Raw genomic sequence first — 14,309 nt, 5'->3', positions numbered from 1 at the left:
TTTTGTCTCAATGTCCAGGTCAAAGAAATGAACACTACCTCTTACCGTAATAACCACGTTATTTCTTTCACAAGCCGTCGTGTCTTTACGGCAATGCAAAGTGCGCTTGTGCAAACGTGCCGTCGGCGATACGCTCGGTTTTAACGCGTTGATTTTCTGTGTAACTATTCTTTTTTCTATTTAATGTGAAAACTAAGGTTTCGTTCAGTGAAAATATGACGTATTCTTGCCCACCATCAAACAACTGACCCGTGTGACAAACACCTCTGACAGCATTTTGTTTCAGCACACAGGTCAATGGATTGAGCCGAGAGAAGCGCTGCAGTGTGAGGGTGAAGAGGACAAAAGACTCACCATGTTTACTTCTGAGATGGAGTCGATGCTCGCTATGTTGATGCTCATTCCTACGATGACTGGAGGACCTGAGGGAACGAAGAAAAACACCACGTCATGACTTACAAAAAGTACAAAATAATTACTGTGGTGTACTTAGAAGGTACTTTACTGTTCACCAAGCAAAGTAAATACATAGAGCAGTGGCAATGATGAATGAACAGGGATTTCTCTGTAACCCCTATAAACTTGAGTGGACAATCGGTAAAGTTTTATGGCAGGTTTAACAGCGGTGCTCTGACTGAGCGCGCGTCAGCGAGCAGGAGGACGTCCAACTGCCACTGACACTGGCAAGAGTCAAACATCGGCGGACGGAGCACTGCATGTGCCTTGTCCTGCACCTGAACTCCTCATATTTGGTTTACAGACACGTTAAGAAACAAAGAGACTTCTTGACTTCTGATGAACAAACTTTTATTACTTGTTCCGGACCTTTTTAGCCCAAGTAAAAGTCACCGTAATCTTTACTGACACCGTCTGGTCATGATTGACATAGCACATTTGGACGGGACTAAAATCACTTGAAAAGCTTGAAAAGTCTGACTATGTTCGTAAACATTTGTTGTTGATATTGTTGTTCCCATTCAAACACAATCACTGGCGCCGCACTGCTTCCAGTGACAATGCATCGTTTCCACTTGTTCAACAGCACTGATGAAAAAAAAACACAAAAAAAACCCCAACAAAATAAGAATACTTTTTAAAAACACTATATTCAAATAATGCAAAAAAAAACATATGCTGGTGACAAAGCCAATTCAAATCTGTTTTCTGCAGCTCTGAGCATGTGCACAAAGCAGGGAGTAAAGAGCACTTACTGAGCAGCTTATGAAACAACACTGCGAAAATGCATTCATCCACACTAGGCTAACAAATTCATGTAAAGGAACAGGAAGAGCAAACTGTGCCTCATTTACATGATTACGGTACATGCTGTCGACATGTAAACAACAATGCACATCCACTCCGTTACACTTAGTGCACTTTAATATTCAGACACCTTTTAGATGCACAAGGATCGTCCATTCGGAGTGTGAATGGATAATGCACTCGCTGCAGTCTCGGCGACTCACGGGGCACAATGTGAGACTTGGTGATCTTCAACAGGAGAGCATTCTGCACCAGAATGTCTTCATTTTGGGGTAATTAATGAATAATGCAGGAGAAAAATGCACACATAACAGCTGTGCGCTTATACTGCGCTTGAAATGATTGCCATGATGAATGACCAAGTGCCGGGGTATTCCCTTAGCCTCGAGCTCATCCACCGTTTATTCGTTTTGTTGGTGTCAGCTCTTTTCAGATTAGGTTTTGGCCAAACAAACTTTAGAATATTGGCATAGCATCACTATTACTTGTTAGTTGGGCACTCACTTGGGGTGTTTCAAGGTGTTTTTTTTATTATTACAAAACCTATGACAAGGGTGTATTGTATGATTGTATTGTATTATTACAAAAGAACCACTTAACACCTAATGGTAGGGAAGACTAAACCAGAAAAAAATACTCACAAGCCGAAAGAGAGAATATGGCCACCTTAGGTTAGGGTTAGGGACCAGGATAGGCCTGAGGTTTGGTCAGGGCCAAGAGAAGGACTCAGGTTAGGGTTAGGGTAAATATCCATGTCGGGCTTTCACTGTTGGCTCCCACTCAGACATTTATGTTATTTATATCATGTGCATTTCATTGACCTATAATATTGCCTAAATAATTATAAATAATAGAATATAGGGTTAGGGTTTTCTTTGTGAGTGACTACTTAGTACTGGCTTGATGCTTATAGCGACGTTTAAAGGTGACATAGACCGGAAGCTCCAATTAACGCTGCGTTTGTGTGTGTGTGTATCTGCGTCATCACCTCGTTTATGAAACCCTAAAGTTTCAGAACAAACAGTTCAGCCACTGTGGAGAAAATCGGGTTTTGGACATAAAACATCAAATCAACCCTGACACAGGGTCACAGTAAGGTATTTGCATTCTCCGGCTAATTTATAGCTCTCCACGAATGAGTAAATATCCTAAAAAAGGTTGTTTGATCCAGAGGAAAGTGCACTATACTGTACTGTACTGTACTATCCTGGCATTCAAGAAAATGCTCCCTGAAAGCCTGAAGGCAGACTCATTTATGACGTCACCGTGTGAAGCGATGCATAACATTTGTACTGTAAGTCTGAGCCTGAGTCCAACAATTGGAGTGGAAACTGACGGATATCAAAATCTAGTACACAAAAATGACTCGATATTTTGCTTTGATATATGCAGTTTGATGATTTATGTAAATGTCAAATTTGCATAGAAGTCTGACAAAATACACTGCAAATTATTTCCAGGATTTCCAAAGCATTATCTTAATGATCCCTTATTAACTAAACAAACACGTGACTATCATTCTACATGCTTTAACCGTGATCATTTACAAAATATAGTTAAATACAGTAGTTGACTGTAAAATGACTGCTACAGATACCAATTGACAGCAGATGATCGGGTAACTTACTGTGAAAGTAGAGTATTTAGGGCCGAGTGGTTTACTCTAAATATGCACACAGTAACTTGCAAAGTGATGCAAACAGTAGCCAGTCAAATGTTTTACAGTGTACATTAAAACACTGTAAAACAAGACAAAGTAGAAAATGCTCAAGATTAAAGTGACAGTGTTGCTCAAAAATGTCAAATTTTTACCCGTTTTCTTGTTGAACTACTTTCCGCTGTGAATGGCTAAAATGTTTTTGTTTTTTTTCCCCTACAAGGAGATTTAATTTGCGATGTTTCTCTTCAAAACTGCTACTAAAATATTAACCAGCAAACCACTTGAAGGCCCCCTCTATACTCTCTCTGATATTCTGTAGTCCTGTATTTCTCTGCCCTACTCCGCGCACTAACACTAAATGCCCTGAAGCTTTGTCATATTCCCTGACCCATCTCCCATCTCCTTCTCAAAAAAAAAAGGAGAAAAAGCAGGGCCATTTCCTTTTGCACTTTGTGAAGGCAACCAGTAACAGCTTTCCCCAGAGATGTCAAAGTACATTTGTTCGCTAGATGAAAACAGAAAGCATCAAATCTCTACTCTCTCTCGGTTTTTTCTGTCTCTCTGCATATTGTGATCCTGCCTTAGTGATCCATGCGCACCTTGTCACCACTGTTCTCAAAATAAAAACCATGACCAGCACTTGCACTTATAAAAATGACATCTTTAAATAACACCTTCGCCGTTTCTCGCCAACAATTGACATGGAAATGCTCGGCGAGTACTTTGTGATTTCTTGAAAAGCCACGCTAACGCGGTAACGTGTCAACAGAGCGCTGGCGACAACTGTGTCATCTTCGGCCTCTGTTGTTTGTTTGTTTGTACCAAAATGAAGGAAGTGTTGAGCGCCAGATACGGGGAGATCAAACTGTCCCGAGGCAAACTGCACTGTGTGTGAACAATTAGCAGCATCAGTGTATAAACACTGTTCACCTCTTTTCTGAGAAAACACTGAAATGTGTCTGCTCTGACGACACTTTATGTTCTGTATGTGGCACATTAAACAGAAATAGAAAGATACAGGAGCACATGGTGGAGTAGAGGCTCGCAAAGTTGCCTCACATACTTCGCCCTGAGAGCTGGTCTCTGTGGTATACCTCACCTTCTGCCCTATTTTCGCTGGGAAGTATTTCAAGTAGAAGTTTTTGAAATTTGGGTATGTGAGGTAATGACATGCTGTCATCATCCACCGTGATGTGTGTGCTGCAGCCACTGGGAACCAGCCTGAGACAAGGATGCTAACCCTCACTGGAATTACAAGGGGAATTTTTAGCCAGCTGCAGGCCCAGTGTGTAACATATATAGATATTGGATAATTACTCTAAAATAAAAACATTTTGCATTTAGAAGTCAAAGCTTGTCTCAAGTCGACACTATTTTAGGAATATTTCAAGCGCTTTATCTCACCATTAGACCACTTTTTCTGACTGAAACCATTCAGTCGCCGGTGATATCGACAGTGACAGAGATGTTTTTAGCTCTCAGCAGGGACAAAGGAGCTGCTGGACTGCTGCTTCCTACAGGGAAATCTGTGTTCCTATATAGGTAAATAAAAAATAAAATAAAAAAAGATTTGAACATGAAAGTTCCAAATTCTCACCATTAGCTGTCATGTGAAGCACAGTTGTACTGAATATGGTCAAAATAACTTATTTAAACTCAAAGACGGAGAGAGAATGTATGTTGTACGGACATACACAGAGAAATTTCGTTGCCAGTTTTCACTGCTGTGTTTTGTGTGCAATGACAATAAAAGGAAGTCTCAGTCTAAGAAGCACTGATAAAATTGCTGACTTACTTAATGGATTACTCTATGGAGAATGAGCTTGTTTACACAGCGACACAAAATGAAATGTCCAATTAAAAAGACAGTCTAAAGGTGAGATTAAAAAAAGGCAGACATATTTCTCAATCTATCATGATTTGAGAGTGTCTCAAGCTGAGGAGAACTAAAACAACTTCAACAGCAAGTGGTTTGGGTGATGAAAGAACGAATAATACTTTTGTTATAAAAATGGCGAACGCAAAAGCTGAGCTATTCACTTCTACTACCCCCCCGTGTAGCTAAAATGTGCTCCTCCGTTTCCGCTTCCAGCTCGGCGTGAGGACGAAGAGACGTCTCTCGGAAGTGAGAGAGCGGAGCTTTCATCTGGCGTGCCTCTCGTTTTTAAAATGGGAAACACCTTATTAATATTTACACACCTGCACTCTGAAACTAAACACTGGAACATCTACATTACATGGTTACTCAGCAGTGCTGCCTGCCTGATGATCCCTGTGAAAACCATTAATGGTTACATCATTCTTACAACACCTCAGCCGTATGAGCGCGACTGGCCTTGAGGCTCAGTCACGATAGCCACTGCGTTCCAAACCCAGCCAGTTATGTGCGGTATCTTACTGCAGTGCTCATAATGTTTTCCCTCCTTGTTGACAGTTGCTTTTTTTTTCTTATTTCAGCCTGACTCTGCCCTCCTTTGCTTATTATCTGTGTGTGCTGTCCTCTCAACTCCAACAATGTGTCACCACATTCAGCTCCCAGGCCTGACAGTCTTATCACACCTCAGGGCAAACAAGCTAAACTGATTTAGTGGGTGGCACGGCTGCTCTGTTTAACGTTAGCTTTGGTAACGGCATTTCATATCAAAACACTTGGAGATTAATGCAGGCAAGGGCTCGCCTATGAGCGTGTCAGTGATCTTCTGACTGTTCCAAATGTATAAAACCACTACCCACAATATCAGCTGTACTAACACTGCAAACAGAGTTACACTAGGTTATTACTGTGCAGGTAAAGGCTCCAGTGTGTAATATTTAGGGTTTATTAGCAGAAATGGAATATACAATGCAAAAGTATAATTGTATATTTATATAATTGCTTTAAAATAGCAATTGTTTGTTATGCGCAGCCTTAGAATAAGCCTCTTATATGTACTTTAGACAGGGCCTTTATTATGAAGGCCACCACCTTGTGCCGCCATCTATCTACAGCTGACTAAACATCCTTTTTGGTATGCAAAGGCCACCGTAGTTCCCTGACACACAGGGGAGGGCTTAGCACAGGAGTACCACTTGTTGCAATCTGCAGTCTCACCATTAGAGGTCAATATTTCTTACATACAAATGATTTTTTTTTTTCAAGCCAGTTGCGAGCAAAATTGACCCCAGGTTAATTCTACTGTGTCTCAAGAATGTTGGTCAACATATCTCGCTGTTAAACGGGTGAAAAGTGACGTTTATAAACCGCTCCTGCACCAACGTCCATGGAGAGAATCAGAATATTTAGTTTGCGGGGGACAAAGGCGCTACTTGTCAACTGCTGCCTTGTTTTTGTCACTTAGCTAAACCCAATCAAAGGATTTGAAACAATGAAGTCACAAAAATAATTATTTGAACTTACTGATCATCTCCTGTAGGAATTAAAATACTTTATTTTCTCTATGGACTTTGGTGTAGGTCACGTGGTTGAGCCTTTATGAAGTGGCTAAAATCACACTGCAAAAAAAGCCTGAATCATCCTCTTCATCAGTCTGCAGAAGAGAAACCAGATGAATGTAGCCAAAGGGCTATAATGCATGTGATGAAGATCGAGACTGAACCAGGGATGGAGAGAGGATGCAGAGAGAGAGAGAGAGAGAGAGACTTATTGAACACGTCATTGAACCTCGTAACAAAAGAGCCGTTATTAAAAAAACAGACAAAAGACAGAACAACAAAATCAGTCTGATATCTCAGTACAACCACAAGAGGGCACTGTAGTGATATTCCCCTCAGTATCTCTGTTCTCCACTGCTTATGAATTGGATATTTTCTAATAAATGAGCAGAATAAATTACCAGCAAACAGGTGCTGAGATTATTATTTGTTTGGCATATCTGGGTTGATTCTGTGCTTGTGCCAAGGAGAATGGGTTCTCAGCAGATGAGCGGACGTCTCATCGCGCGGCACACAGCTTCATCATGTGAAATGTGATTAAAGAGGCTCGAGAGTCAGCGATGCAGGTTTGTTGTACGGACATACACAGAGAAGCTGCTTTCCCCAAACGCCACTGACCTCTTTCATGACTCTTACATTTGATGTAAATGTGAAATTGAAATATTGATTATGCTCCACATTTTAGTGTCCAGTGTAAACATATCAAGCCGTGTACATTTCTTTAAAACCAAGGATTGCGTTGTCATATTATCCCAGCCACGCCTGTCAATCGTAAATCCGGCTGAAAACAAATTTTCTGCACAGCAAAGAAAATGCCACTCTGCTTCTTATATAAAAACTCTGATAATCAACTCATTGCCTAGCAACAGAGGGCTCCATAGCAACTGTGCAGCATTTTCCCTACAGTGCTGCTAAAGAAGCATGATGATTTATCCAGGCGAGTCTGTGTTTGGTTTTGCTTTCAATGGCTGCTGCTGCCTCCCTTTGACAAGAAATGAACAAACAGAACAATACGTTTGCGTTGCACTGAATTCTTTTCCCTGCATGCGATGCAAAATCAAATGAGGATGTGGATGATGAACAACGCGTTCAAATTGGCAGTGAAGAAAAGTGGATACGTCTCCTCAGGTCAAGATCTTACGTGAACAAAAGTCACACGAGTGACGTGCAGGTGGCCTACGCCGCTATAAATATCACATGGTAGACTGCTTACGCAGGGCTGCACACTCCTTTGACTGCCTTCACACGCTCTCACCACACCTCCGATTACGCACGCCGGAAAAAAAAATCTATCTGATCTGGGAGTTAAAGCTGACGAACGCTACCCGCGATCGATTAATTATGCCTTGATCTCGGCTGAACTGGCACAAAGAGTAGAGAGGCGTTCTTTGTTCCTTTACCGCCCCACTATGGGTTAGCGCTCTTTACGTTACCATGCCACGCCGCCACGTAAGTCATGCTTGGAGCGAGAAGATTCTGAGAGGCCGGATGTAGTCTACCGTGTGTTATTTATAGGTAGCCGACATGTCACTCGACGTATCCACTGGCCAGGAATTCACAGAACCATAGTTACATTCGTAACCTCCGATGAATCCATCTCCATTATTATATAGATTTTTCCCAGTCATAATGCCCAGCTTCTTACACTGAATACTGTGATCATGACCACTCACAGTAACACATCAGAACTCTGGCTCTAATAAATGTAATCATTGAATTGTGTTGTTGAATGCAGGGAATGCACACATTTGAAAGAACCATGATAGGGAAGTCTTCGGTTTTAAGTGCATTATTGAGCCATATGTGAAGAGAGCAAATGCAAATAGCTGCTTTTATGAATGAAGAGTTCTATGTAGGTCACAACGGGGAGTAACAGTGATGGCCGAATTTATTCATGCTTATATATCCCCCACATTCTCACAAAGTGAGACTCGAACTGTGCTCGAGGCACAATAAAGAAGTCAGTGATCAAAATCAACTCTAAAAAAATGTCAGCACAAAGTTACCAAAAGCTCTTTGACTGTGTTCCATTACACGAAAAGTCTTAGGGACCTTAAGACCTTAACAGTATATACAGTAAGGGCTTAATGATATATATATATATAATAGTTAAAATAAATCACATTTGCAAAGAAAGCAATGTCATGTGAGTTCCAATATACAGTATGAACTCCAAACAGGAGGATTCCACAAATTGTGACCAGATTAAAAGACACGTCCTTCTTGCAAACCACTGAGCCGCCATGTCACACTAACAAATGTTCAAAAACATAGAACACGTTGTCTTTCCAACAACCTGACCTCTTCAAAAAAGAATTCACCCTTGAATTAAATTGAACCGTTTAATAATTGCATCAATGGCTTATTTATTGGACACCATTGATGGACGGTTTCTCAAATCTGCATTATGTGACATTATACTGACAAAACAAGTAGCTCTAGCACTGTAGCACTATTTATGTACAGTACCTCTCACAGATGGACATTGAGCAACCATTTTTTTTTTCTCTTTTAGCCAAAGTTGAGACTTAACTCACAATTAAGTATAATTAAGTATGTTTTCTTCAACATTGTTTTCACTGAGGTCCATCATGTTGCATCTCCTGCATGTACAAAGGACCTTTTGTACTCGTTGCGCGGACAGCAAATACAGAGCAGATAACTGATCAGGTGACTGCATGATTATCAAAGCACAGCAGCTCAATGTACAGCGTGATATTCAAGTGCGTCTTAATGTAAATGCGTCAAATTAGTGAGTTAGTGTACGTTTTGTGAAAATAGGATTTAATGCAGCTGCATGTTGCATTTTTAGTGTTATTATTGTAGAGGTGTTGCTTTTATTGACCTGCAGTTGCAACGCCGGGGCGCTAGGGGACGCTGCGCTGCTCGAAATCGGTGAGTTTGGCTCAAAGAGAGAGAGTTTACCGATGTAGTGAAGACCAAACGACGTATAGCGTATGTGTCACGTGGGCGATCAGTCACCCGAGACTCAGTTCAGTTCACACAAGCGCTGTTTCCCCACACCCTACACCCAAGGTTCCAAAATCTGGGCCAAAATCATGTTTATGCTGGGTCTGAGCTCTGGGGTAGAGGTGTCTCACTTTCCTTGTGGGGTGGTATAAAGTGAGTAGGTACAACTTAACTCATCGCTTTGAATTTAACGCATCAACCACCAAGTTTGCCCCATGATGGAGTTAAATTCCTGGGGTCCATCTGGGAAGTTAAGAGGCAAATTGAGTCCGGTTCAGGGACTTTTTTAACCTCAGCCATCCAGATCAGGCAAAGTCAGGGTTCCCCCACTACGTGGGTGCATATTCGCCCGCTACTGCTGCTATTGTGTGCTATACATGATACAGTAGTATGTATTTCCTATAAGTATTCATGCCCACCAAAATGAAACTGCAGTCACACTGGTATTTTCCTGATTAAATAAAGGTCACGCAGCACCACTGCACCACTCTCCATTGTCAGAGAATAATAATCTGACAGTAAACATGCTCACACAAACTCTGCTGAGCGGAGTATACAGTCGCCGTTGAAGCAACTATGGATAAAAAAAAACAAAAAAAAACAAAAAAAAAACAGCATGGTCAGACTGCTGATTGCTGGTGAATAAAGGGAAATCATTAAAGCAAAGGGAAAGGGGACAGAAGAGGAGGCGAGAAGGAAACAATGAGGCTGGAGCAGTACATCACAGGAAGTCAGAGAGACGGAGGATAAAGTAAAGGTGGCCCCATCTTATCGTCCTCTCCTGTCACAAACCTCGGACCTGATATATGAAACCTAATTAGATTCCACGCTAAAAGCTGCACATGAACAATGCCTCCTACTTATACACACAGATTTTGTCAGTGAATTATGAAACGCCGCACATATTACCCGTGGACTTTTCCGAACTCATAAATCACAAATCCCCGAGAGCAACATTATTAAAGTACTCCAAAAAGACCAAGGGTGAACAAGAAGGATTAGTTTATGCCGCAAAACATAAACTATTTTAATGGATTTGTAGTGGAATTGGAGATTTAGAGAACGAAATACAGTTTAAATGTGTCAATTAAATGTATTTGTAATGTTTTAGATGTGAAAAAAAAATGAAGTCAAACGGTAAATTCATAATGTTCTATATCTTGAGAGGCATGAGACAAAAGTGCTTCTGAGACCTTTTCATACCAGTTTTTCGTGACCTAATTTACAATGAGAGTCGTGCATAAAACAACTTTTCTGTTCATCTTGAGCACGAAAGGTTATCTTCAACCAGCCACTTCCTGTTTGAACAACGAGTCACAAATCAATTTCACGCAAGTGTTTCTGAATTATTGGTAAAGCTGGACAAATATTAGTTAGTAAACAGTTATTTGAGGACACTCATTGACCCACTGCAACATTTATCCTGCGGCCGTTAGGAAACTATTGGCTGAAGACGAGCATAATTCATTCAATAGTCCTTTATGTTCCAACTTATCATTTATTCACTTGTCGCCATAAATGATTCAGAACGTCACAGATTGATGGCGTTAATCAGGATTTTTTTTTTAGATTCCATATAAAAGAGCTTTTTTTCTGTTCTAAACAGAACAGCTGTCTTTTTGTTTTGTGCCACCTGTGCCACGTCAAAGCTAATCTCCCGAGTAACCTTACATGTGCAGGAAATCCCAGTTGCTTTGGTGTCATGCCATGTACGAGGAGTTCTGCTGACGCTGGCAGCATAATTATATTAACCTATGGTAATTATGTGCAGATCCTCCTCAGTGATCGTGGCTAACGTGTCCCAGGAGAGCGGGAATTCACCAATCACGTCAGGAATCTTTGCTTTATTAACATATATTCATACAGTATGTGACGTTACATCTGAAGCTTAAAGACTTTGTTTAATTGTTTTAGACAATTATTATATGAAGTATAGTGGGCTGCCCTGAAGGCTTAGGGATTAAAGTCATCGTTCAGGATTTGTCTTGTGGTGAACTGCATAGTCATTTGTGACTGCTAAACTTTTAACAGAATTTTTCAAATAGTCTGTTTAAGAAAATGTGCATTTGCGTGTGTTTCTAAAGATAACGGGAGTTCGCTCACTAAAATCGGTGACGTAAAATAGCGCTGTTGGAAGTGTCGTATTTTAACTCGTTATTGTAGTAATATTTGCTATATTTCTGCTATTTCCTATTTTCATTCACATCCAGTTCCATCAATACGCCAGCGTTTCCACCTCCTCAAGCATAAAAACTTGATTTCAATATTTCAAGACTGTTTTTTTTACAATTTATCTACAATTGTCACCTGCTCAAATGTACAAGTGTAGTGTTTTTATCTCACAGGAGTAGGAGCTTCTTGTCTACTGCAGCCTTGTTTGGTAAATTAAAGTTAAATCCAGTTGAAGCAGTGGATCAAAATCACCAGTTGTAGAACTTTGGTGCAGGAGAAAGCCTTTCCACATTCTTGAAATATTGTAGACTTCATAGATTTAATTTGGTAAAGCATTTATTTATTTATTTTTTTATTGTGTGCCTGCATGGCAGCCATGCTGCTTCTCTTCACTGGGGTGCACACGTAGTTCGGCGTGTCAGTATCCAACACGTCCACGGTTGAAATACCTGAAATATCCCTTTTAAGGCGGGGACAATGAGGGCGCCAAATAACTTTTCATGTCGAAACCCCATGTCTTTCCCCTCATTTCCTGTAATTTAGCAAATGTTGGCTGTCAAAGAAAGGCACGGGAAAAAAAAGGAAAAAGAAAAGAAAAACACCTCAGAAATTCAAAATCTGCAACATGAAAAGGAAGCAAACATCCGGTGTTGCCAGGCAACAGGAAAGGCAACAGTTGCCGTCACATGAAAATATGCTCTATGGGCTGAAAATGCTGTCATACAAAAGCGGTGTTCTCTTTTCTAAGTGTTGTGTGTGATATATATACATATATATGTATATATATATACACACTCTAAATGACAGACTCAAATGACAAAAACCTGAGGGGAAAATAGCATATGAAGGCAAAAATGCATAAATATGAAGTCAGATAAACATAATGCATTTAAAAAAAAACAAAAAAACTGCCAGCATAACAAAAGTGACAGTGTGTACTCATGTCCTCCAAAGACTCTAATAAAAGGCAGCACACCATGAGGAGAAGGTTGTTCATGGAAAAGGGACACATCACTCATTTTACCTACTTAAGAGACTATTCCACACCCTCCTCTGTATTTAATGGAGACTTGACACTAGAGAATGAAGGAAGTTTATCAATAAATAAACAGTATTTTGGGATATATAAAGGAGCAATGCAACAAAAAGGGACTAGAGACGATGTGATTATGAATCACACCAGAATATGCTGACGCAATAGGAATCTGATTGAAAGGATACGTTTTTTGTTTTTCTGACTTCCTGCCACCAAAAATGTGAGTATTTTCAGCTGTGAGCTTGTGTAAGCTACCGTGCTTTATATTACCTCCGCTGTTACCGCAGTGTAACAGTCACTGCAGTCACCTCCGAATCAAACAACTCCAGTTTGGGAAAGATTCAGTAAATGAAACCATTTGCCTCACCGGATTCTTTTTTTTTTTTTTTGTCATGTGTCAGTGATGAAACACAAAATGGTGTTGAGGCTGTTTTCAACACCACATCACATCAGAGTGCAGTATCATGATTAAACCATGGCTTACACAGATGCCACACTGACATTGTTGCCATGGCAACCTGCAGTTGAGAATACACTGTGCACAGAATTAAGAGACGAAACTCAAGTGCTGACGGTACCACTGTGTGATTTTAATGGATACCTGGTCAGGAATGAGAACTTCTATCTCCAAGTCTCTCCAAACTGGGTCACTTAGTGTTATTGGTTGAATTTTTTTTTTTTTTTACGGCATTCTTGTCTTGTTCTTGCTTTGAAATACTGTACATTGTGTAAAATAATCTAATACACATATATATGTATATATATCTAATAAAGCATCGGAAAAAATGAAGGATCCATTGCTGTTATTCTTAAAAACCCTTTTTTTAACGCATAAAGTGCATTTGTAAAAACATTTTTTTTTAATGTCTGTTTGTGCAATATGTGCACTTTTTCTTTATCGATGCTCACATAATTCTCATCCAGCTGACTGGACTTTGGTAATGGGATGGGTTTGCAAGCACACATCCTGGTACAGTGAAGGGTGGCGGGGCATCTATCTCCCGACGCTGTAAGTGACATTTTTTATTCTTGTTTATCTACGTGAAACAATTGAATAGCTGATGCATTTTTTTTTGGCCTTCAAGTCAAGGACGCACCACGCATCAATCACTGTATGGTTCAAAAAGTGAGCCTTTTGGGTGGGGTGCTTGCCACGTGTGCAGGGTGCCTCACCAATATCTGACCTGAGGTTTTTATGCTTTTTAGTCCACGGCAATGAATTCTGGTGCAATTCTATCAGCAATTCTTCGCCTTCATTTCAAAGTTGCTGAAAACAACACTTTGAATGGGAAGATGAAGTACGTCCTTTCCGCTGCATGCTATCTCTCACCACCCTTTGCCCCCCCTCTGTCTGCCTACATGCACACCTCATTTAATTCAAATAGAAAATCTAAGTGAAGGCAGAGGAGGAAAGCACCCAGCTTGAGCATTTTTCCCCTGTGTTTCTCCTGTAATAAATCACTGGCCGTTCTCTCTTCATCAGGATAGATATCACTTGTACATGCCCCAACATCCATCCTGGGATTCTGACAACACACTCCTGCTCCTGCTGAATAGGCATTACTTTGAGACTGAATTACGACGGCCCGTGCTATCAGCCCGAATGCAAAGCGAGCCACCATTTGACACGTGGCAGTACACAGACTAAGAGACTGTCCTCTGTACAAAGTGTCCACTGCTCGTGATAGAACTGCGTCCATATGTCATCCGATGCCTGCTGCTGCCAGATCCGACGGATGCCTTGCTCTCATCAATCAGCAGTCATGTTTTCAGACG

The 14,309-nt window shown here is 40.7% G+C and overlaps 1 protein-coding gene across 2 annotated transcripts in view; it reads right to left on the bottom strand.

The window, feature by feature from the left end:
- The window catches only part of gabrb4 (gamma-aminobutyric acid type A receptor subunit beta4), a 53,926-nt gene that overhangs the window by 23,521 nt on the left and 16,096 nt on the right, over window positions 1–14,309 (bottom strand). For both annotated transcript variants that reach the window (XM_044042190.1, XM_044042191.1), the window contains exon 3: window positions 355–422. In XM_044042190.1, coding sequence (XP_043898125.1) covers window positions 355–422 — 68 coding nt within the window. The remainder of the gene's footprint in view (window positions 1–354; window positions 423–14,309) is intronic.

The sequence above is a fragment of the Solea senegalensis genome, linkage group LG13 (genome assembly GCF_019176455.1).
Source record: "Solea senegalensis isolate Sse05_10M linkage group LG13, IFAPA_SoseM_1, whole genome shotgun sequence".
Taxonomy (NCBI): Eukaryota; Metazoa; Chordata; class Actinopteri; order Pleuronectiformes; family Soleidae; genus Solea; species Solea senegalensis.
This window is presented reverse-complemented; position numbering and strand designations above follow the sequence as displayed.